The sequence below is a fragment of the Salmo trutta genome, chromosome 7, assembly GCF_901001165.1.
Source record: "Salmo trutta chromosome 7, fSalTru1.1, whole genome shotgun sequence".
NCBI classification, from domain to species: Eukaryota; Metazoa; Chordata; class Actinopteri; order Salmoniformes; family Salmonidae; genus Salmo; species Salmo trutta.
The window spans coordinates 13,637,513-13,663,729 of record NC_042963.1 but is presented as its reverse complement, the minus strand read 5'-3'; the positions used below and the strand labels follow the sequence as shown (position 1 = coordinate 13,663,729).

Here is a 26,217-nt window from a genome sequence, read left to right as displayed (position 1 = left end):
AATGTTTTCTTTAACCTTTATTTAACTAGGCAAGTCAGTTAAGAACAAATTCTTATTTACAACGACGGACTACACCAGCCAAACCCGGACGACGCTGGGCCAATTGTGCGCCGCCCTATGGGACTCCCAATCCCGGCCGGTTGTGATACAGCCCGGAACACAGACATAGCCAGATCCCTGAGTACTACTTTCTGCATACAGCACAACTGCCAGCAGCAACCAGAGAGGAACACACACACACACACACATACGCATTTGCACGTAGACATATGCACACATACATGTACGCATTCAAAACCACACTCTTGAGGAACCAGGAGTTGCAATTTAACACCACATTAACACAGAAGGTTGCTTTTCAAGACTAATGGGAGTAGGTAATCACTTGATAGACTGCCGTGAATCCTACAATTTTCATTAAAAAAACGAAACAATTGTTCAACATTTGCACCGTTTCATATTTCGCTTTATCCAGACAAAAACGATGCAATTGATGCATGAGTCTCTCTGCCTCTGTGTGGTGGTCTCTATGCAGACGGTCTGTGGTGTTTCCTTGTGAAGGTCAGTAAAACTATAAGGTGGGGTTGTATTGCGTTGGCTGGACCCTCCTCACCCTTTAGCTGTGGATGTGTGAACAGAGAAACATACAGTGGGAGTCTCAGCCTGGGCCTGCCGGTCATGTGACCAGGGCTGATAGAGAGCTTTACAGGGTAGTGCAGTGTGTCTTTCAATAGGATACGTTACTAGTGCAACATTACTGCCTACACACACAGTGTAAAACAATCGTACAACAGATTTCACTGTAAAGAAAAAATCACAGACATGCACCCTCATACATACAGACAGACTAACTACAAGCACTATAAACATAAGGATCTTTACTTTATAGAGTTAATCTACAATCAAAAACCTTGATCCAGGACAATTAGTGCAAATTCTTTGACCCTATTGGATGGATGTTGTTTACCTGTGTGTTTTATGTCAACATAAAACATGGCATTCTGAAACTTAGCTAAGATCGATGTCCTGCCGTTTACAATGGACTGCAATAGACTTTCCTATTGGATGGATGTTTACCTGTGTGTTTTATGTCAGCAGAAAACATGGCATTCTGAACCTTAGCTAAGATCGATGTCCTGCCGTTTACAGTGAGGGAAAAAAGTATTTGATCCCCTGCTGATTTTGTACGTTTGCCCACTGACAAAGAAATGATCAGTCTATCATTGTAATGGTAGGTTTATTTGAACAGTGAGAGACAGAATAACGAAAAAATCCAGAAAAACACGTCAAAAATGTTAGAAATTGATTTGCATTTTAATGAGGGAAATAAGTATTTGACCCCTCTGCAAAACATGACTTAGTACTTGGTGGCAAAACCCTTGTTGGCAATCACAGAGGTCAGACGTTTCTTGTAGTTGGCCACCAGGTTTGCACACATCTCAGGAGGGATTTTGTCCCACTCCTCTCTGCAGATCTTCTCCAAGTCATTAAGATTTCGAGGCTGACGTTTGGCAACTCGAACCTTCAGCTCCCTCCACAGATTTTCTATGGGATTAAGGTCTGGATACTGGCTAGGCCACTCCAGGACCTTAATGTGCTTCTTCTTGAGCCACTCCTTTGTTGCCTTGGCCGTGTGTTTTGGGTCATTGTCATGCTGGAATACCCATCCACGACCCATTTTCAATGCCCTGGCTGAGGGAAGGAGGTTCTCACCCAAGATTTGACGGTACATGGCCCCGTCCATCGTCCCTTTGATGCGGTGAAATTGTCCTGTCCCCTTAGCAGAAAAACACCTCCAATGCATAATGTTTCCACCTCCATGTTTGACGGTGGGGATGGTGTTCTTGGGGTCATAGGCAGCATTCCTCCTCCTCCAAACACGGCGAGTTGAGTTGATGCCAAAGAGCTTCATTTTGGTCTCATCTGACCACAACACTTTCACCCAGTTGTCCTCTGAATCATTCAGATGTTCATTGGCAAACTTCAGACGGGCTGCTGCGCCTTCTTCACCACGCTGTCTGTGTGGGTGGACCATTTCAGTTTGTCTGTGATGTGTACGCCGAGGAACTTAAAACTCTCCACCCTCTCCACTACTGTCCCGTCAATGTAGATAGGGGGCTGCTCCCTCTGCTGTTTCCTGAAGTCCACGATCATCTCCTTTGTTTTGTTGACATTGAGTGTGAGGTTATTTTCCTGACACCACACTCCGAGGGCCCTCACCTCCTCCCTGTAGGCCATCTCGTTGTTGTTGGTAATCAAGCCTACCACTGTAGTGTTGTCTGCAAACTTGATGATTGAGTTGGAGGCGTGCATGGCCACGCAGTCATGGGTGAACAGGGAGTACAGTAGAGGGCTGAGAACGCACCCTTGTGGGGACCCAGTTTTGAGGATCAGCGGGGTGGAGATGTTGTTACCTACCCTCACCACCTGGGGGCGGCCCGTCAGGAAGTCCAGGACCCAGTTGCACAGGGCGGGGTCGAGACCCAGGGTCTCGAGCTTAATGACGAGTTTGGAGGGTACTATGGTGTTAAATGCTGAGCTGTAATCGATGAACAGCATTCTTACATAGGTATTCCTCTTGTCCAGATGGGTTAGGTCAGTGTGCAGTGTGATGGCGATTGCGTCGTCTGTGGACCTATTGTGGCGGTAAGCAAATTGGAGTGGGTCTAGGGTGTCAGGTAGGGTGGAGGTGATATGGTCCTTGACTAGTCTCTCAAAGCACTTCATGATGACGGAAGTGAGTGCTACAGGGCGGTAGTCATTTAGCTCAGTTACCTTAGCTTTCTTGGGAACAGGAACAATGGTGGCCCTCTTGAAGCATGTGGGGACAGCAGACTGGGATAAGGATTGATTGAATATGTCTGTAAACACACCAGCCAGCTGGTCTGCTCATGCTCCGAGGACGCGGCCGGGGATGCCATCTGGGCCTGCAGCCTTGCGAGGGTTAACACGTTTAAATGTTTTACTCACGTTGGCTACAGTGAAGGAGAGCCCGCAGGTTTTGGTAGCGGGCCGTGTCGGTGGCACTGTATTGTCCTCAAAGCGAGTAAAGAAGTTGTTCAGTCTGTCTGGGAGCAAGACATCGTGGTCCGCGACGGGGCTGGGCTTCTACAGTCCGTGATTGACTGTAGATTCTGCCACATACCTCTCGTGTCTGAGCCGTTGAATTGCGAACTCCACTTTGTCTCTATACTGATGCTTAGCTTGTTTGATTGCCTTGCGGAGGGAATAGACCTGGGGACTAGTGTCAGTGCACTCATGGACACACTTCAGTTTGTGAAACCACTGAATTGAACACTATCATGCTGGAGAGCAATCTAATATGTGGACTGATGCTCAACATTAGTATTTATTTCACATCTGGGGTGTGTCCACGACGAGTTTCTCCTTGTGGAAACACGTGTGTTGTGTTTCCTAAATGTAACAGTATACAGGGGAAAGGACATGGGAGAGGGTGATGGAACCTGATACACTGAGGAGGACTCGAGCAGGACCACAGCCCTCCCTGCTCTTTATGCCTTGCAACAGCATAGGTTGAGTTGTTTGTTGTTTGATAGACGTTCTGACAGATTGCTGTCCCACGCCATCCCTGTGCTCTGCTGTAGAGGGTCAGAGACTCATCCTCTCACCCTCAGCTTAGTCTGATGTTCTAATCCTGGGTATCCTGATCCCTACTCAGAGCATCTCTCACTTCCTCTTTCGCTAATGAATCTTTCAAATACATTCAGCGTTTGCTTTAGCCTTCCTGGAGAGCCAGGTGGTTGGCTCTACACCTGTGAAACTGTGATTTGTCCTAATAAACAGTGATGAAAAATCCAAGCTCCGGAATTACTGGTGATTGTTAGCTATCGGTGCCCATAGTATAATTAAGCAATAAGGCCCGAGGGGGTGTGGTACATGACCATTTTACCACGGTTAAGGGCTGGTCTTTTGTATGACGCAACGCGGAGTGCCTGCATACAGCTATTAGCCGTGGTATATTGGCCATATACCACAAACACCCGAGGTCCCTTATTGCTATTATAAACTGGTTACCAACGTAATTAGACCAGTAAATAGTACTTTTTTGTCATATACCACGGCTTTCAGCCAATCAGCATTCAGGGCTTGAACCACCCGGTTTATAAAGACCGTTATAAACTGGGTGGTTGAGCCCTGAATGCTGATTGTCTGAAAGCCGTGGTATATCAGACCGTATACAATGGGTATGACAAAAAAGTACTATTTACTGGTCTATTTACTTTGGTAAACAGTTTCTAATAGCAATAACGGACCTCGGGTGTTTGTGATATATGGCCAATATACCACGGCTAAGGGCTGTTTCCTAGCACTCCGCGTTGCGTCGTGCATAAGAACAGCCCTAAGCCGTGGTATATTGGCCATATACCACACCCTCTCGGGCCTTATTGCTTAATTATAAACTGGGTGGTTTGAGCCCTGAATACTGATTGGCAGAAAGCCATGGTATACCACGGGTATGACAAAACATTTTTTTTACTGCTCTAATTACGTTGGTAACCAGTTTATGATAGCAATAAGGAACCTAGGGTATTTGTGGAATATTACCCATATACAACGGCTAAGGGCTGTATCCAGGCACTCCGCGTTGCGTCGTGCTTAAGAACAGCCCTTAGCCGTGGTATATTGGACATTTACCACACCCCCTCAGGCCTTATTGCTTAAAGATCTACAGTACTGTACCAATATATGTTTACATAGTCTGTCCACGAGCGATGAAGATACAGTGTGTAGTTGAAGGTATTCAGTTGTACAACTGACTAGGTATCTCCCTTTCCCTAATAGGGGCACCTGCTGTTGTGCACCCTATGAGGGAGGTGTGTGTGTGTGTGTGTGTGTGTGTGTGTGTGTGTGTGTGTGTGTGTGTGTGTGTGTGTGTGTGTGTGTGTGTGTGTGTGTGTGTGTGTGTGTGTGTGTGTGTGTGTGTGTGTGTGTGTGTGTGTGTGTGTGTGTGTGTGTGTGTGTGTGTGTGTGTGTGTGTGTTTGCATATGTGTGTTAGCCCACTGAGTTATTGGTAGTAATCTGATTAGTTAGACACTTAGGATCAGACTGTCTGAGAGAGTCAGAGTCGCTCTGTACAAAAATAACACACGCGCACACATACTGGCACTAGCTATCTGATTGGTCCTATTTCCTTTAGCGGTCTAACACATTGTTCCTCAACTGCCTCTCATCCTGCCCCCACTTCTCTCAACTGTCTCCAGGGATCCATAGCCTGGCTACATTTTACTTATTTAAAAAAACAAACGTTAGTCATTCAGCAGACGCTCTTCTCCAGAGCGACTTACAGTAAGTACATTTATCTTTAGATAGCTAGGTGAGACAACTACATATCTCAGTCGTGGTACATTTTTACTCAAAGAATAGAAAACATAACAAATAACATGCTCCTGGAAACAACCAAACCTCTTGGACGGCAATCCCTTCTGTGGGCAGCTTCCAAGTTACACCCAAAACCTTTGAACAACAGTGTTCATGATTTGGCAAAGAAATAAAAAAATACACATTGACTTGAGCCTCCATATCTTTCTAATGTTGATATGACAAACAATATACAATAGTCTTGAGTCTCCATATATCTCTCAGCAAAACAGATGCATCTTTGTCCGTTGTATTGTAAATACTGTATGTAATTTTCTTCACGTACGTTCTCATCTGTGCAATCGCCTCTTTTCTCTCTAATTAGCGATCCGTTTTGGTCGGATGCCCCAGTCTGAGAAGCTGAAGCTGAAGGCAGAGATCCTGACGGGTGACAGGGAGGTGGAGGACCCCCAGCAGGCCGACCAGAAGACTTTGGCCAGGCACATCTACGAGGCCTACCTCAAGAACTTCAACATGAACAAGGCCAAAGCCCGCACCATCCTCACCGGCAAGACAAGCACTCCAGTAAGAGCAGTGTGTAAAATTGTGTGTGTGTGTGGGGGGGTGCATGTTGGATCAAAAATTAAACTAACTCTCCAAAGGGAATCATTCAAATTTTGGAAATGAAATACTATTTTTTGCAAACCTGATGGTACTGCATGTCTTCTGTGCAATCAGACGGGTCCAATATTATATTTTGGATTATTCCCTTTGGAGTGCGTTGGCTGCATTTTGATCCGGTTTGAATGGGATGCAATGTGCAAACCAAACAGTCCTTGTGTGTCAACATAACATGTTGGCAACCACTACCCACTAGGAGCCAAAGAACCATGCAACGACAGAAATAACTTGATCAATGGCATTTAGAAGCCAACGTGTCTGGACAAGGACACATCTGTCTGAATACATGAAGAACAACTCTGTATGACCCTGACTTATAATGGACCATTATCAACAGTGTTTGAAGACCACTGCACCCCTCCCTCCCTCCCTCTCTTTCTTTCTTTCTTTCTTTCTTTAAAGATGGTCCCCTTAGATCTGTGGACTCCATTCATTCTTTCATCACATAGGAGAATAAATGGGTGGGGTAAGGGTGAGGTTTTCTGGTGAAATCCATCTTCGGTGGGTGTAGGTGTTGCAGACGTCAGAGAGGAGGATCACGGGATTGTAAACCGGGAGTAGAAGTGGTGGATCAACTACACAGTAACACTGTATGGATAGACATTCCACTCAGCTTTAGCGTAGCCTTTAGCAATGCATTGTCGTGTCTTCTGCACATTGTAGTGTCTTCTGACCTTGTTTTCTGTTGTTGATCAAGCTGCTCTTACCCAGCTGCCACCTTCAGCAATAGTATTCTGGCCTGCATTGCCAGTCAGATGTTGGGAGCGTATCATATTGTGAGTTGAGTAAGCTGTGTGTAGTACGCAGCTCTTCATTAGGAGCAAGTGCTGGACTGGCTCCTGTGGGAACTTTCACCACTGCAACTCTGGTCATGTACTTACAGCCCGACCAACACGATGACCCAGATACGTGTTGTTTAGCAGCCTCACACTCTAAAAAACAATGTGATGAGAACACCTCATGAGAGTCAGTGATAACAGTAGAGTTTAAGTTCACAGTCCTTGTGTATTTTCTATTGGAGCTGGTGTCCTTGCAGTGCTTGCTCGAAGAAGCGCAGGCAGCAGTGTTTTTGTAAGACGTCTATCTAAGGGTACACACCTGATAAGATTAGATTGTCCTGTTGTTTGTTTTGCTACAGTGTAGGACATCACAGCTAATCTAGACCCGGTTTGCCCTGTCCCCCAACAGACATATTCCAGGAGAAATAAGCTACTGTAACCTTCACAGTTACATAACGACAACCAAATAAAATGTAGGTTTTGAGACTGTGACACATGAACGGAGGTGTTCTATAACGTACTCTAGGATCAAGGACAGGACTTGGGTTATGTTACAATGAGGATTTACAACTGCTTGCAGTAAACGCTCTCTTTTCTTTCTCTCAATAAATGTTTTATATTGACTCACTATCCCTACATGTAGGCAGGACTGTTTGTGAAACATATGGTTCCTTCATTCTAGTAGTAGTAGTAATATTACAAATACCTACTGTTGAAGTCAGAAGTTTACATACACTTAGGTTGGAGTCATTAAAACTCGTTTTTCAACCACTCCACAAATTTCTTGTTAATAAACTATAGTTTTGGCAAGTCGTTTAGGACATCTACTTTGTGCATGACACAAGTAATTTTTCCAACAATTGTTTACAGACAGATTATTTAACTTATAATTCACTGTATCACAATTCCAGTAGGTCAGAAGTGTACATACACTAAGTTGACTGTGCCTTTAAACAGCTTGGAAAATTCCAGAAAATGATGTCATGGCTTTAGACACTTCTGATAGGCTAATTGACATCATTTGAGTCAATTGGAGGTGTACCTGTAAATATATTTCAAGGCCTACCTTCAAACTCAGTGCCTTTTTGGTTGACATCATGGGAAAATCAAAAGAAATCAGCCAAGACCTAAAAAAGTAATTGTAGACCTTCACAAGTCTGGTTCATCCTTGGGAGCAATTTCCAAATGCCTGAAGGTACCACGTTCATCTGTACAAACAATAATATGCAAGTATAAACACCATGGGATCACGCAGCCATCATACCGCTCAGGAAGGAGACGCGTTCTGTCTCCTAGAGATGAACGTACTTTGATGCGAAAAGTGCAAATCAATCCCAGAACAACAGCAAAGGACCTTGTGAAGATGCTGGAGGAAACAGGTACAGAAGTATCTATATCCACAGTAAAACAAGTCCTATATCGACATAACCTGAAGGGCCGCTCAGCAAGGAAGAAACCACTGCTCCAAAACCGCCATAAAAATGCCAGACTACGGTTTGCAACTGCACATGGGGACAAAGATCGTACTTTTTGGAGAAATGTCCTCTGGTCTGATGAAACAAAAACAGAAGTGTTTGGCCATAATGACCATCGTTATGTGGGGGGAGGCTTGCAAGCCGAAGATTACCATCCCAACCGTGAAGCGCGGGGGTGGCAGCATCATGTTGTGGGGGTGCTTTGCTGCTGGAGGGACTGGTGCACTTCACAAAATAGATGACATCATGAGGGAGGAAAATGATGTGGATATATTGAAGCAACATCTCAAGACGTCAGTCAGGATGTTAAAGCTTGGTCGCAAATGGGTCTTCCAAATGGACAATGACCCCAAGCATACTTCCAAAGTTGTGGCAAAATGGCTTAAGGACAACACAGTCAAGGTGGGCAGAACTGAAAAAGTGTGTGTGAGCAAGGAGGCCTACAAACCTGACTCCGTTACACCAGCTCTGTCAGGAAGAATGGGCCATAATTCATCCAATCTATTGTGGGAAGCTTGTGGAAGGCTACCTGAAACATTTGACCCAAGTTAAACAATTAAAGGCAATGCTACCAAATACTAATTGAGTGTATGTAAACTTCTGACCCACTGGGAATGTGATGAAAGAAATTAAAGCTGAAATAAATCATTCTCTCTACTATTATTCTGACATTTCACATTCTTAAAATAAAGTGGTGATTCTAACTGACCTAAGACAGGGCATTTTTACTAGGATTAAATGTCAGGAATTTTGAAAAACTGAGTTTAAATGTATTTGGCTAAGGTGTATGTAAACTTCCAACTTCAACTGTATCTCATCCACAGGGTCTAGGTAGGGGCTAGGGTTCAGTTTGAAATAGTTTCCTATCTACCGGCCTTCCTTCATACAGGGCTGTCATTACACATGGCTACAGACTATGTTTCCTCACCGCCCTGTCTCCCTCCATGCCCCTGCAGCCCTTCGTCATCCACGACATGGAGACCCTCCAGCTGGCAGAGCAGACCCTGGTGGCTAAGATGGTGGGCACGGCCGGGAGCCATCTGCTTGAGAAGGAGGCTGAGGTCCGCATCTTCCACTGCTGCCAGTGCACCTCCGTAGAGACGGTCACAGAGCTAACCGAGTTCGCCAAATCTGTCCCCGGCTTCTCCAGCCTGGACCTGAACGACCAGGTGACTCTGCTGAAGTACGGCGTCTACGAGGCACTGTTCGCCCTGCTGGCATCGTGTATGAACAAGGACGGCCTCCTGGTGGCCTACGGATCGGGCTTCATCACCAGGGAGTTCCTCAAGAGCCTGAGGAGGCCCTTCAGCGACATGATGGAGCCCAAGTTTCAGTTCGCCATGAAGTTCAACGGGCTGGAGCTGGATGACAGTGACCTGGCTCTGTTTGTGGCTGCCATCATCTGCTGTGGAGGTGAGAGTGAGAGAACGGGAGAGGCTTGGATCTGGGGTTAATGACCACTAATTGGTACACTAATTGGTTTTAGTGTTATTTACTATGCGTCTTCTTGGTGGATTTGCTAGTCCCCTCAATGCCAATCACAATGTCTCTTCTTGGGTTGGCATAATCCTTTCTCTAACTCTCCTCTCCTCTTTTCTCTCCCTCAGACCGCCCTGGCCTGGTGAACGTGACCCACATTGAGTGCATGCAGGAGAACATTGTTCAGGTTCTGCAGCTCCACCTGCTGGCCAACCACCCAGACGACACCTTCCTCTTCCCCAATCTGCTGCAGAAACTGGCCGACCTCCGTCAGCTGGTCACCGAGCATGCGCAGTTGGTCCAGGAGATCAAGAAGACAGAGGACACGTCACTCCACCCCCTGCTGCAGGAGATCTATAGGGACATGTACTGAGATATTGAGCCCAGGGAGAAGGGCTGGGGGCTGAGAACACACACCTCACCCTCCATTTTTGGGGACATGTACTGAGCCTAGAAAGGAGGTGGTCCGCCATTTTGGGGACGCAGGCGTGAACAGTCTATCTGAACAGTCCCACGGTGATAGGGTTGAACCACTGAACCCCCAGATACAGGGTTGCTTGTATTTCTCAGCAGCGAGAGTAATGGTGTTTATGAGGCCCAGACATCACAGGACAAGACAGAACTACAGGACAATACTCCTGGCGACTGCAGTTGGGTCCACTACTCCTACATGGACCTATAGGGCCGTATTACGTGTGTGGAGGGGCAGTGTGGAGCTGAGTTGAGTCTCCTGTCCTATCCTAGTGTTTATCCTAATGCAGTTCCCAGCTAGAGAACATGTATCGGGCTGGAGTACACAGATCATGTAATAAATTGCTGATTTGGGTAAGTAAGATTCAGTCAAACTATAGCGTAGGTACATGCTTAAAGGGGCCTGCACTGAGCCATACTCAGGCACTAGAGTGAAGAACAGCAGAACTTAACTCTTCAGAACACCACTCCAGCGGTATGTTTATAACTATGCCATTTTGTACCGAACGTGAGAGCGAGAGGAAAGAATGATAGTGATGCCCACCTACTTTGCAGTAAAGACACCCAAGTGACTTCAATGCCTACTACAGATTTTAGATGTGAGTGACTGTGTCTCACAGCAAGGCAGCTTTTTCAGTGATTGGCTGTGCTCCCCCAGTGAAGTACAGATGTAGGTTCTTTATTTGAGATAGTTTGCCACAGCAGGATAATACTTCTGCAGAAACAGGAAATGTGAATTATAATTCATGGACATTTTCTGTAGGGGATGACACCTTTTTCGTTAGTGCCAATCAAGTCTGAAATGTAAAAGGAGAAATTGCAAATGTTAGAAACCTTTTACGCTACAAGTTTGCATTTCCTGCTGTGCAGGAAAATTCTCAGCAACTAAAAGAGTGATTGATTAAGATCCTACATCTGTAATGGGATTGCATGGTCAGTTTCCTAATACATCATACTGTACCAGACTATTGTCCCTCAGATGCAGCTGCAGCGGCTCAAAATCCAACTCACAGGACAAGTAAATGTAATAGATCGCTTCATTCATTTTGGGAAAGCTCTCCTGTGCCTTATCAAATTCTTTCACCTGCTTAGGCGATAACAAATCATGTATTATAAATGGGATTCCTATGAAAAAACTATAACTATAATTTAGCCATTGATTTAACATGAGCACGTTCACTAATGTTATCATGGATGAGGCTGCAGAGTTTCAGTAATTGCTCCTTCTATATCTCTCTGAATATTTTGTCCTTTGCTATTTTCGACACAAGACCCACAGCCTCAGTTGCACAGACACACTCTTGGCCTCGACAGGCCTCCGTTGTTCAAACATCAGTTACTCTTCAGTCATTCTACAGAGAATTATTCCCCATGTGCTGTATAGGGATGGTTTTCACATACCTTACCATCCGTCTCATTTTCCTCTCCTATCTACACCAAACTCTAACAGGGAGGCTTTGGTGTGCATTATATTCATTTCATAAAACCAATGTGAAACTCAATGAACTTTAATAACCGATTTTTTTCAGTATTTTCACAAACAAAGGCAAACAAACTACCATGTCAATAGTGTTTCCCCCACCCTTCAGAACATGGCTCTATCAGGACATTTTGTTTCGAAGCAGTTTGATTTTCTTCATAACAGACATTCAGAAATGACCACTGTTAGAGATTCACTATGTAAATGGTCCCACAATGCAACACTAAAGCACAAGTGTGCTTCCGAGATGTGATATGAGACTATTTTGTATACTATACCTGCGTAATTATGCCTTTTTGGAAAAAAACACACACAAATATTTGGCACTCCATCTTGTTCTGCATTCTGGTATTAAAGGTCTAATACGACGTTAAACTACATTAAAACCTTAACACATGCAGATTGAGAGCAGATTTACCACATTTTAAGCACTTTACCAGAAAGCCTGTTCTTTTACTCTCTCACTCATATTATCCCAGCCCCCGTTACACATATCTGACTTACTCTCTTACTCAATCATCTCTCTCTCTCGTTCTCGTTCTCGTTTTCTCTCTCTCTTCTCTCCCTTTCTTGCTCCCTCTCTGTCACGGTGCCTCGTTTGGCTTGGTCCTCTTTCTTGCTCCATAGATTAAGGGCCCGATTCAATCTGTAGCGTGGAAGATCTGCATTGTAGCTCAGATGACATTTAAAGTTCATTTCCGATAGAGCCGACAAATGCAGCGTTTAGTGTGAATGCGATCTCTGCAAACGCGGTAACATTGCCTTTAAATGTTAGATCTTGTTAGATCTTCTAAATGTTAGATCTATGGTTCAGGGAATTATGCTACACAACGATAATATTTTCTTTTGGATTGATGACAGATGACCATTGTTGCGCTCTCTTTTTCTTACAAGATAGAATAGCCAACATTTCAACTCTGACTGGTATAGTATGGAATGTCAACTAACCCAGCTCTCTCCGTGATTTGAAATATTAATGGAAAACAACTTACATCTGGATGTTAGAGTCTAGTAGAGATGACATACTAAAACTGCTTAATCAAACCAGCCATCAATCCCTCACAGAACTATTGGGAATGTTGCAAAAGCATAATGAAATAATCATTCATGTGTGCATGTTTGTCTGATGGAAATATGTTCTTAAGTGCATTTTCTGTGAGGGAGTGTTTTTTGTTCTTTGCTTACTGTACCAAATTCTCATCTGAATCCATAAATCAATGATTTGGTTTCATGTAATGGACCTAGATTCACTCGCTGCACCACATTGTGTAAATGCTTTGTACATAGATTCAGTGATTGTGTGATTGCTTGCCCCAACTATAACCGGAGCTATACAAGATACTAACTGATATTGGATATGTTTTGTATTCCTCTTTGTCTGGTAAATACTTTTCAATGTTTTCAATTGTACAGAAATGCAGGTATGTTTTTGCTTAAAAGCCAAATCCACTCCAAAAAATATTTTGGTATTTATTTCATTAATCCACTGTTAATACAGTCCCAAAATGTATTGCATGTCAGCAGTCAAGTTTTTAAAATATAGGATTTTCAGGAAGCAAAGTGTTTCGCATCATATAATGCATTTTGTATCATTATGATGATGTGGCAAGCGACACTTTGCTTCTTGGAAGTCCAATATCTTGGAAATTTGACTGCCGACATGGACTAATGGGGAAAAAAATACCAAAATATCGATTTGAGGGGATTTTTCTTTTAAGCGCTACCTAATTTGACCATGTTATAATTGAGTTGGATCTTATTTTTATACTAAAGCTAAAGCTAAAGCATATCTATGAGTATATCTGAAACTGTTTCGTTGAAGAGTGCAATGTAAATAGAGTAACTAAGAGTAACTAAGTAACTGCTGATATAACCATAGATTTGATTCCCAATGGGGACATTCCTTTTGTTAATTCCCACACTATAGAGGGAGAGTTAACATGTTATGTACAGTGTGTGCTGTGCTTAGCTTTAGGGATACTAAAAGCTCTCATAGCTAATATCAAGACTTGACCGCGAAACCTGCAATGGGTTATTGGCACTACTTTTTCCACTAGACAACGTGATCTGGATATATTCTTTGTCTTGAACAGACATAAGTAAATAATTAGTGTTAAGACTGGTAATGATACAGTACTGCAAGTCTCCTTCTATGTTGTCATCTCAGGTTGAAGATTAAATAATAGAGGAGATGTTTAGGGTGTTATTTCACTATTCCCAACATAAATGCTCCATAATTGCCTCTTTGTGTACTTCAAGCCAAGCGGTTTTGTCGTTTTTGTGGCCCTATTATATCCCTTCTCTGTATAGATAAATATATACGACATTATGCACTCATAACTTGTCCACTTAGACACAATGCACAGCGATTTCATAACCGTTAAATGCAGTTGAAGAAAAATGCAGTATATTGTTTATTAACACGCTCCCATTGTATCAAGATTTTTGTACACTTTCCTTTCTCCTCCTCCCTCACTGCTATGTTCTAACTTAACCATAATCATGCCATATGTTAGATGACTGAATTTCAAGCTGCCTGTAATGGTAGTTCTATAGTATGTATTCCTTGGGAATGTCAGGCCTCCATAGAATGCAACGATCCTTTAATCCACTGCCACCTGGATCTAGATTCTAGAATCACCAGGTGAACTGAACACATTAGGGATTAAACACAACCCGTGCCTTAACACCATGCCATGCAACATTAGACACAATACAGTATAGTCCTACAGACGCACACAGTCTGTGTCACCAAGGTGCTGGTATGGATATGACACTACACAGTACAGAGATACACAAAGAGAGGATATGACATAATGACAGAATTAGGGAAGGTATCAGAATTGTGATAGACAGACGGATTATTGTTGAATCTGTGGAACATAATGATTGTTTGGAATCGCATTCTTCCAAATTAGAGAGATCTCTGTCTTGCAATAGTGAAAATACAAACAAGGTAATATAATGGTTCAAACACTAGAGATTTCTGCTACCCTTAGTGATGTATAATGTTTTGTGTTGAATTGTCAAGCAACTTTTGACAAGTATCAGGGAAAATTTTGTCTTCCTTAGTTTATCGTAGTTTAGGCCATAGCGGGGTACTCTTCTTCTTGTTGAGTTTATAGGGCACTGCCATACAGCACACAAATAATAATAGCAATAATAATAACAAATAAATAAAACTACATAGAAATGACGAGGGCATCAGATATAGGAAATATGATTTTTATTCTGTATTAATTTACTAAATGTCATGGAGTTGATGCAGTGTTTTTATGGCTAGTGTCATGCACAGATACCAGAGATGGTATTTGGAGGTTGATGTATACTGTGGCTTTGTAGCAATACTGTAAATGTTTGACAATTGTACTGTATATCTTAGTCATTTAAACAATAAACAAGTTGACTTTGAATGGACTTTAAAATAAAATGATTTTAAAATCCAACATTATTGTCCATCTATTTTTATGTGAATAATAGCGTTGTATTGATGGGGAGAGCTGAATAAATGAAAGAAACAGGCGATTCTAGGATTTTTGTTGATGGGGTGGCCAATTGGGCACCAAGAACCAGTCATGTATTTTTATTTTTTTAATCCCAGCCCCCGTTCCCGCAGGAGGCCGTTTGCCTTTTGGTAGGCCGTCATTGTAAATAAGAATTTGTTCGTAACACCTTCCTAATATGGAGTTGCAGCCCCTTTTGCCCTCAGAACAGCCTCAATTCCTCGGGGCAAGGCATCTACAAGGTATCAAAAGCTTTCCACAGGGATGCTGGCCAATGTTGACTCCAACGCTTCCCACAGTTGTCAAATTGGCTGGATGTCCTTTGGGTGATGTACTATTCTTGATGCACAAATGTTGAGCGTGAAAAACCCAGCATCGTTGCAGTTCTTGACACAAACCAGTGTGCCTGGCACCTACTACCATAGCCTGTTCAAAGGCAATTAAATATTTTGTCTTGCCCATTCACCCTCTGAATGGCACACATACACATCTGTGTCTCAATTGTCTCAAGCCTTAAAAATCCTTTAACCTGTCTGCTCCCCTTCATCTACAATGATTAAAGTGGATGTAACAGGTGTCATCAATAAGGGATCATAGCTTTCACCTGGATTCACCTGGCCAGTGTATGCCGGATGCCTGGTCAGGACCCGGAGAAGGCGAGTGGGAAAGCTGCCATTACCGTCAATACTACTCGCCAACATGCAATCATTGGACAATAAATTAGACGAGGTATGATTACGAATATCCTACCAACGGGACATCAAGAACTGTAATATCCTATGTTTCACGGAATCATGGCTGAATGACGACATGGATATTCAGCTAGTGGGATACACGCTGCACCGGCAAGATAGAACAGCATACTCCGGTAAGATGAGGGGGGACGGTCTGTGCATATTTGTAAATAACAGCTGGTGCACGAAGTCTAAGGAAGTCTCCGGATTTTGCTCGCCTGAAGTTGAGTATATTGTGATAAATTGCAGGTCACTACTTGCCTAGAGAGTTTTCAGCTATACTTTTCGTGGCTGTTTATTTACCACCACAGACAGATGCTGGCCCCAAGACCGCACTCAGTCAGCTGTATAAGGAAATAAGCAAACAGGAAACCGCTCACCCAGAGGCGGCGCTCCTAGTGGCCTTTAATGCAGGGAATGCAGACTTTAATGCAGGGAAACTTAAATCAGTTCTACCAAATTTCTTTCAACATGTTAAATGTGCAACCACAGGGAGAGCTTTATACGCGTCTCTGTGTGTGGAGTAAAGGTGGTCTAGAGTTTTTTTCCCTCTGTTTGCACATTTAACATTCTGGTAGAAATGAGGTAAAACAGATTTAAGTCTCCCTGCATTAAAGTCCGCGGCCACTAGGAGCGCAGCCTCTGGATGGGCGTTTTCCTGTTTGCTTATGGCCGTATACAGCTCATTGAGTGTGGTCTTAGTGCCAGCATCGGTTTGTGGTGGTAAATAGACAGCTACAAAGAATATAGATATAAACTATCTTGGTAAATAGTATGGTCTACAGCTTATCATGAGATACTCTACATCAGGTGAGCAAAACCTTGAGACTTCCTTACTATTAGATTTCATGCACCAGCTGTTGTTTACAAATATACACAGACCGCCACCCCTTGTCTTACCGGAAGTGGCTGTTCTAACTTGCCGAAGCGGCGTAAAACCCACCAGCTGATATTACAGTGTTTATTGTCCCAATGGTAGTATATTCCTGATCATAGTTAGTCTATTTTGTCATCCAATCATGGTACGTTGGCTAATAGTAGTGATGGTAGAGGCAGATTACCCACTTACAAGGCACCCCGACCTACGTCCCCGATATCTCCGTCTCTTTCTCATGCGAATCACGGGGATTTGGGCCTTGTCGGGTGTCTGAAGTAAATTCTTTGAATCCGACTTGTTAAAGAAAAAATCTTCTTCCAGTGCGAAGTGAGTAGAGGCTCTTTTCGGTTATAAGAGAAGGTGACAGAAACATTATGTACAAAATAAGTTACAATAACATGAAAAATAGCACCAAAAAAATAGCACAAAAATGGTTAGGAGAACGTAAAACGGCAGCCATCTCCCCCGGCACCATTATCTCCCTTAACTTTTAATTCTGTCATTGTAATTCCATCTTCTATGGATTAGATATCGCCTAACTTTTGCCACACGGAGCAAGGTTCTATGACTGTAGCCTATTGCCTTTTTGATGACTTATGATTGGCCAACAACAAGCTACATGCGCCACTATCGTGATAAGCAAGAGCAGCAGCATAAATTATACAATTTCTCTCTCTCCCCTGCAGCAGTCATGTTTCGATCTGTACGGGCCCTTCCGGACAAGTCAGTTATAATTACCCATACCCGAGACCCGTGACAATAATATCAGACCCCACCCAGACCCGTGACATTATTTAGAATTCTGGATCCGGACCTGCTTAGGTCCCGGAATGGGTCTCGGGTATTCAAGTACATGTGGATCCGGGAAGACCTCTTATTGGCATCCAATATGTTGCATTACCGCCCCCAACTGGACTATAGTATAAATCCATTATACTTATTGATCCAAAATGAAAAAATAAAATGACAAATAAAACACCCTTCCAACCAGCCCTAGACTCATTAAAACCCACTACCCCATTCTACTACTTTGATCCTATCTGCTCCTGCACCATGCCATCGGACTGGGAGGACGGGACACCACCACTCAACACACCCTGTAACTCTTATGAAGTCAAATCTCGTACCCCCAAATACTTCTCTGCAGCTGCCACCACAACATCTATTTTCTGTCATTTACGTTCAATTTCTGCTGTACAGATGATAACCATATGATTGGAGGATATGATTGGGGTTCAGATAGAAAAACATTGCTGTATATGTACTAGGCATTGATCCGGTCATCTTTGGATTATGGGTGCTATGTACAGTATATGGATCGGCAGTCAAAACGGTACTACAGCGCCAGGAAAAGATACGGTCAAGGGCCCTGAGATTGTGTGTGGGTGCCTTCAGGACAACACCTGTTGAGGCATTGCAGCTTGCAGGTGGATAGTGGGGAACTGCCACTGAGGATAAGGCGGGGCAAACTTGCATTAGCGTACTGGGTGAGGTTGAAAGGGAGTTCAGAAGGACATCCTGCGGTCATGGCAACTGGGGAATGCTGGGAACGAGAAGGGGGTAATCAGAGGGCGTACGGTTGGACAATCGGGCAGAAGGTGGTAGAATATGGACTGGGGTAGAGAGAGACAGGGCCGGCAATTGCATTGGGGAACGCTCTTCCGTGGCTGTTTCCGAAACCAAGTGTAGACGTTGACATGATTGAGGGCAGGAGAGAATGGGGTGAGGACGTGAGAAGGTGTGTGGAGAGATGTATAGATAATCGATTGTATTCATTTTTAAGGATATATACAGATGGTTCAAAGGATCCAGTCAGTGGTAGGGTGGGGGTTGGGGTGTAAATTCCAGATTTCAATATTAGAGTATGTAAGCAGTTAACTGATTATGTGTCAGTGTATGCAGCCGAGTTGATGGCCATGATCTTAGGTTTGAGATGGGTGGAGGAGGTGAAACCACTCAGAGTGGTGATCTGCTCTGATTCGGCTGCAGTGTTGAGTAGTGCAGGGGACACTTGTTTGTGGAGATGATGGTGCTGTCAATGGGATTGGAGAGGATGGGAGTGGTGGTAAGCTTTTGCTGTCTTTCCATCCATGTGGGTGTGGAGGGTAATGAGAAGGCTGATGTGGTGGCTAAGAGTGCTGTGAGGAGAGAGGGGGTAGATATTCAGATCCCGCTGGGCTGCAGGGAAGTCAAGTCCTTGATCAAAAGGGCTCGATCTTTGGAAAAAGGAGTGGGATGCCAGTAGTAAGGGGAGGCAATTGTATTGCGCGCATCGGTCAGTAAAGGAAGAAGTGGGGGAGTATGGGATGTAGGAGAGAGGAAGTTGTGGATGTTTGAATGCCACGTTGTGGATGATAGGGAGGCATGAAACCGGTCTGTGTGATGAGTGTTTAGTGGAGGAAACGGTGGAACCGTGTTGATATTTTGTGAACTGTATTACGTAGATAGGGAGAGATTGTGTGAAAGGGTTAGAGAGGTTGGACGGGGTTGGGGTTTGGCTGGGGAGGAAAGAGGAGGGAAGTGGTGTCTAGGGCTCTATTTCACTTTCTTAGAAGAACGGGACTAATGAAGAGAATTTAATGTAGTTAGGCAGTGACTGGCCTCACACTCCAATACAGTAGGTGGCGGTGTATGCACCTTAAATGTTGGATGCCATCTGCCAACCCAATCTCAAAGAAGAAAGCCATATGAGTCTATGAGGCCATGGGATGTTGAGATTGAGGACTCCATCTGCTGGTCTTCAGACATAACTGCAAATTATGTCTTGAACAGGCAGCTTTTGGCATCAGCTTTTTGTTCACCCGCACCCAAAATAATTCAATACAAATATTTTCTGTGCAAAATGTCCAATTGACAGCAGTTTTTCCGGTTGTAAGGACATAGAAAGCTGTGAAAACGACGCAACTAATTTCTGATAACATTTCAGTTCGGCTTGGATGCATATTTAATTTGGTTGAAATACTATCAGCTTTTATGATGCTGATAAAGATAGCACCTCTACCGATGGTCCCCAATGGCACATTCAGGCATTCTCTCAAGATGCTGAAAGAAATAAATGATATTTCTCCACTCCTTTACATTTGGTGTGTCAATTTACTGCAAGAAAGGCTTAATTCTGCAGTAGTCAATATTAAGGTGATGTGAGAGGTTATAGACCTACAGTCAGTGTCCAGATTTCAGTTTCCATTTAACCCATCTGAACAGTAGGCTACAGTTGTATAGCTTATCACAATCATCACACACAACATTCACTGCTATCATGCTCTTTTACCACTTCACTAAATCTTTCCCGAACATTTGTTTTCTGGCCCTCCCTTCTCACTATTTTCAACTCTCCATTTAGCGGCTTTCCTCTTAGGGACAGACTTTAAAAAAAAACATTGTCACATGACCCTCCCTTTGTACTGTCAAATAAATGGAACACCCTCCCCCTTCATAGAATTACTTCAACATAATAGTTATGACCACAAATAACCAGTAGGGATGCGTTGGTAAAATCACTGAACTTCCATCCTCTCAGGCCAGGGGCACAACAATGAATGAAGTAATGGTTTGATTGGAATTGCCGTTATAATCATTGACCAGTACGGATAATTAAGTAAAACCACAAGTACAAATCCCTGTCTCCATCCATGGCTTATTTAGGAAAGGGACAACTTTAGCTAGTTTTTCTGTGAATGACATACGCTCTCAAAGGGATTTAATAGGAGTAATGCCAAATCCAAGCTGGCTTCCCTTGACACTTCTTTTGGTGAGCTTTCACAGTTGAGCATGCTCAGTTTAGCTCAATGCTGATTGGCTAATTTGTATACTTTTTTTGTCAAGGGAGGCCATATGCTGGCTTCCCTTGCCTTCAATGCTACGGGTGGCAACAATGTCATATCCGTTTGGACCAGACAGCATCAGATAGATGGCCTATGCGTAGAGAGACAGAGGGGCGCTGTTTCGCTCACTCGGATGCTTTCTCCTGTGAGATACATTCAGCCTCTTGCGAATTGAAGGAAAATTGAAACACAGAGAGACGAAAGATACATAACTTTATCGTAAAAAAAAAAATATTGGTACATTTTTGTGGGAAGCATTGCTTCCCTTGCCATCCATGAATAAATGCCACTACAAATAACAATAACTGTAGTGACCCTATGTTAATAAACGTGGATATCGACTTTGCTTTTGTGGCACAACTGATGCCACGCAGTGCTATGGGCCAGAAGCTTGAGGTTAGCCAACCACCACAGATGAGCTCACTCTTCCTGCCTGTTTCATTACTTCACGATCAGAGCCGGTTGCAGACAATGATCAGCCAGGGGAAAATCAGAGATTTAACATTTTTGATACAATATTTATAATTATATATAATATATGCAACAAATTTGTTTGGTTTGACAATGTCATTAACCTTTTTGGTGTTTTTTAACCGATGTCTCTTTCCATTCATCAAATTGCCTCTGCACAGTTGGGATTGATTGATTGATTTTATTTGTCAGTTAAAAAAAGACATACTGTATATACACAAATCATTTTAAAAGTGACCGGGATTACACAATAAAGTCGGCGACTTATTTTCATTGTGGTCCCTACATTTGGGGCAGCAAACGCTACAGTACTATAAGGACTGAATGCACGTCTATTTTACAGACCTCTATCCGGCTTTCGGGGGTCACCGTATTTATGAGCATAGCTATATCTATGGGCTTTTATGTTTTTCTGTCATGCGTAATGGGTAGTAGCCTCTATCATAGGTTATGTATTGGATAACAGCAAAATCATTTGGGCTTTTTTGGGCTTGGGCTCATCAAATGTATTCATTCAATGTATGGCTCAAGTAGTTTCAGATTTGAATTGTCATGTCGATCCAAGTGTAACCGATGTGAAATGGCTAGTTAGTTAGCGGTGGTGCGCGCTAATAGCGTTTCAGTCGGTGACGTCACTCGCTCTGAGACTTGAAGTAGGGTTTCCCCAAGGGCCGTGGCTCTTGTGGCGCGATGGGTAACGATGCTTCGTGGGGTGTCAGTTGTTGATGTGTGCAAGGGTCCCTGGTTCGAGCCCGGGTTGGGGCGAAGAGAGGGACGGAACCTACACTGTTACACAAGCTCTAATCAAATCCAGACATATTAATATGCTTTATATGCTTTAGAATGACACTTCCGGTTTGGGCGGGAAATATTTGGTTAGCCCTGAGAAAAGTTATTATTCTCGGGATGGAACATTTGTAAAATACCGGGGAAATATTAAACCCTAGTCTGTAGCTATTCTTCAGATGTTTCGGGCTGCTGGTGAACCATGATTTGCGGGCATAATCAAAGTGACACTGGACTGGCACACATGCCAGTCTTTAGGGTGTCTATAGGTTTCCATCCAATTGGTGACAGACTTCCATGCGAATTTTCTAAAATCTGCATAAAAACATTGTAAACGTGTATTTCTGTCTGTAATTAAGCTCAAGGTAAAGATGAACGACGCAAAGTACAGAGAGATCATTGATGAAAACCTGCTCCAGAGCGCTCAGGACCTCAGACCGGGTTGAAGGTTCACCTTCCAACAGGACAACAACCCTAAGCACACAGCCAAGACAATGCAGGAGTGGCCTCGGTGTCACGCCCTGATCTGTCTTTGTGATTGTCTCCACCCACCTCCAGGTGTCTCCTATTTTCCTCATTAGTCCCCGGTGTATTTATCCCAGTGTTTCCTGTCTCTCTGTGCCAGTTCGTCTTGTTTTGCCAAGTCAACCAGCGTTTCTCCAATGCCCTATTTTTTCCCAGTCTCTGTTTTTTCCTAGCCCTCCTGGTTTTGACCCTTGCCTGCCCTGATGCCGAATCTGCCTGCCTGACCACTCTGCCTGTTCTGACCTCGAGCCTGCCTATCCCCTGGTACTGTTTGGACTAGGACCTGGTTTATGAACTCTCGCCTGTCCCCGACCTGCCTTTTGCCTACCCCTTTTGGTGTAAGAAATATCGGAGCTCAACCATCTGCCTCCTGTGTCTGCATTTGGGTCTTGCCTTGTGCCCTTATACTCAGGACAAGTCTTTGAATGTCCTTGAGTGGCCCAGCCAGAACCCGGACTTGAACCCAATCTAACATCTCTGAAGAGACCTGAAAATAGCTGTGCAGCGCCTCCAACCTGACAGAGCTTGAGAGGATCTGCAGAGAAGAATGGGAGAATGTCACAACTTTCCGCCGGAGTTGGTACCTCTCCTTGTTCGGGCGGCGTTCAGCGCTTGACGTCACCGGCTTTCTAGCCGCCGCCGATCCATTTTCCATTTGTTCTGTCTTTGTCTTACACACCTGGCTTCACTCAACCAATTACTTGTTTATTATTTAACCCTCTGTTCCCCATGTTGTGTTTGTGAGTGATTCTTTGTTGTAATTCGGCCCGTCTTTGTGGGCTCATGATTTAATTAGGATATTTGTCTTTTTGAGTAAAGAACTTTGATTAACGCATATCTGCTGTCCTGCGCCTGACTCTCTACACCAGCTACACATAGGACCGTTACAGAGAAACTCCCCAATATAGGTGTGCCAAGCTTGTAGGGTAATACTCAAGAAGACTCAATGCTGTAATCACTGCCAAAGGTGCTTAAATAAAGTACTGAGTAAAGGGTATAAATACTTATGTAAATGTGATATTACAGTTAGAATTTTTTATGAAAACAAATGCACTGTAGGCCTACCATAAAAAAACCTTTCAGAAAAATGCATCCCGTAACATTTCAACATAGAACAGCTATTTATATTATTCAGCCTGCAGTAGCAGACAATGTGTGGTGTTCAATGTGTGGTGTTCAATGTGTGGTGTTCAATGGAGGCCGACATTGACCTGTTCATTCACTTCAGACAAGGTGACTGAAAATGTTGACTTGTTTGATGCAAGAAACCACATTACAAAATACAATTCATTATTATCCCCATAGCATTATTACAGAGAATCAGACAAATTATGATACCCTCTGCCTATTGGCTACTTAGCTTATTCAAGACCTTCTCAAAATACAACACTGCCCCTTTAAGACATAATAAAAAGCTTTTCACCTGCCTCGCCTTTCAAAGATGGCTAAAATGTTTGTTGACCTAAAATGATCTATGACTGGGTTAATGACTCACTAACTAGCAAAGAATATGAACAAAATGTGCACACGTGGCTATGTGCAGCTCTTGCTTTGATCTCAAAACAAGCACATCTACTGTAGCCTAAACACAGTCCAGACAGGCCTGAGTCATGCTCGTCATTGCAACAGAATCCTACTCCAGTGGTCTCTACCTACAAGAACATCTCTTGCCCAGTTAGTTTACCATACTAAGGGTCTTACATAGTTCGTTTTGTTTCGGTATGTTACACTGAAAGTGGCTAATATTGTGTTGATTCAATCACAATTCCCACAGTAGATGGAAATGTCAATAGTGTTAACTAAAGGAGAAAACTCTATAGAAAGTTGAGTGAAGTTCAGTCTTATGCTTCTCTGCGCGAGCTGATATTTCTTCCACACTCAGTTTAGAGGGAACATTAACCACAACCCTAGCATTGCAAGTGGCATGCTCTACCAACTGAGCCACATCTTCACAAACCACTTGATGACTCAATGTACTCAATTACTGTATTGAACGTTTATTTTTCTTCATGGTGATGGAAAGTCTACAGATGCAACCCTAGTAATGTACAGATACAAACCTAAATGTACAGTAATGTACAGATACAAACCTAAATGTACAGTAATGTACAGATACAAACCTAAATGTACAGTAATGTACAGATACAAACCTAAATGTACAGTAATGTACAGATACAAACCTAAATGTACAGTAATGTACATTTACATTAAGTGGTTTGTAAGGATGGTAAATTAATACTGCACAAACACTTTTTTTTGCTTCTTCTTAACCATTTTCACTGTAGTGTCCAAAATGTCTTTCAAGCTGTCAAGCATTCCTTTGGCAGGAAGAGCCCCTCCGTGGATGCTGCAGTGTTCCCAAGTGACGTGGGGAGCAACTGCTTGCATGCGCGTTTCCACTCCACTATCTCTCCCCGTCATGGCTTTGTGCCATCAGTACAGATACCAACACATCTTGACCACCAAAGTCCATTTGATGTCACAAAGCTGTCCAGTACTTTAAAAATATAATTTCCTGGTTTCCACTGGTTTGCAGAAGAGGATGTCATCCTTAATTGACCCCCCCATAAACGTAACAGACATGTATCAGGAGCTGTGCCAGGGCCGCCACGTTTGTTGACTCATCCAGCTGTAACACATAGAATTCACTGGCTTGTATGCTAAGCAGTGATTGTTTCAAAACATCTCCTGCAATGTCACTGATGCGTCGTGAAACAGTGTTGTTTGATGAAGGCATAGGCTTTTTTGGCCTTTTTCCCCCAGTATTGTCCCAGCCATATTCGCGGCAGCATGAAGATTTAAGTCCTCCACAATAGTATGGGGCTTGCCTGTCCTAGCCACTCGGTAGCTCACCATACACGACGCTTCTAGGCCATTCTTATTAATGGTATCTGTTGCTTTTATTCATGTCTTACTACTCGAAAGTCTTCTTAATTCTCACCCAAAAAAAATCCTGTGGCTTATTTTTCTAATTGGCATGTTTTGTTTCTAAATGTCTGCGCAAGAGTGAAGGTTTCATTGAGTTGTGAGATAGTACTTTTGCACATATAACACACTGTGGCTGAGGAAAGGCACTACTCCCAATATAAGTGAACCCCAAATCAATGTAGTTCTCATCATATTCGTGCCTCTTCGATGGTCCATCGTCCCTGTCTGTTGTTCGGTGCTTTCCCGGGTAAGGGGGCAGTAGCTCTTTGGCTGCATCAGATTCACAACTGTCAGTGTCCATGCTAGCTGGGCTAACAACAAATTGAGAATTACTGATGCTAGCATTGGATGTGCTCGTGGAAGCAGAACAACTTGTGTCGTCAACAGGTGCAGGTGTAGTACTGCTGGTAGTAGCAGTACTATCAGTAGAGCTGGTATGTGTCTCTATGGACGCGGGCCTTACTTTTTTTTTTACCATTTATCAATTTTCGAGCAAACGTAATGAGCAGCAGCTACGTTTGGTAACACACGGACCATTAGTGGAATTCCCGTAAGAGAGTAACGGTTAATGTGATTGGATGTTAATTATTTGACTAGGCTACCTGTATTTGACATTGTGTTGTGTAGTAACTTGACAAGGAATGCCCACACGCATTTCGATATTACTTTCCTTTACTTTCAACCCAAACCTAAAGGTGTATTGCCAGGTACAAACGGTACAAATATAACATAACTATATAGCCCACTCAGCCGGTGGTAGAAACACATTGCACAGAACTCACTCTTGGTGATGACATCATCAAAGGGGAAAGGTCAAGGTTAATGCCAATAATAACCATGTAATTATTTATATAGTGTCCACACTATAACATGTTGTTATTTCG

General features: G+C 43.3%; 1 protein-coding gene across 2 annotated transcripts in view; it reads left to right on the top strand.

Moving 5' to 3' along the window:
* pparab (peroxisome proliferator-activated receptor alpha b) overlaps positions 1-15,131 on the top strand; it is a 68,421-nt gene extending 53,290 nt beyond the window's left edge. For both annotated transcript variants that reach the window (XM_029758051.1, XM_029758050.1), the window contains exons 5-7: positions 5,706-5,905; positions 9,212-9,668; positions 9,863-15,131. In XM_029758051.1, coding sequence (XP_029613911.1) covers positions 5,706-5,905; positions 9,212-9,668; positions 9,863-10,107 — 902 coding nt within the window. In that variant the 3' untranslated portion in view covers positions 10,108-15,131. The remainder of the gene's footprint in view (positions 1-5,705; positions 5,906-9,211; positions 9,669-9,862) is intronic.
* The last annotated feature ends 11,086 nt before the right edge of the window (positions 15,132-26,217 follow it).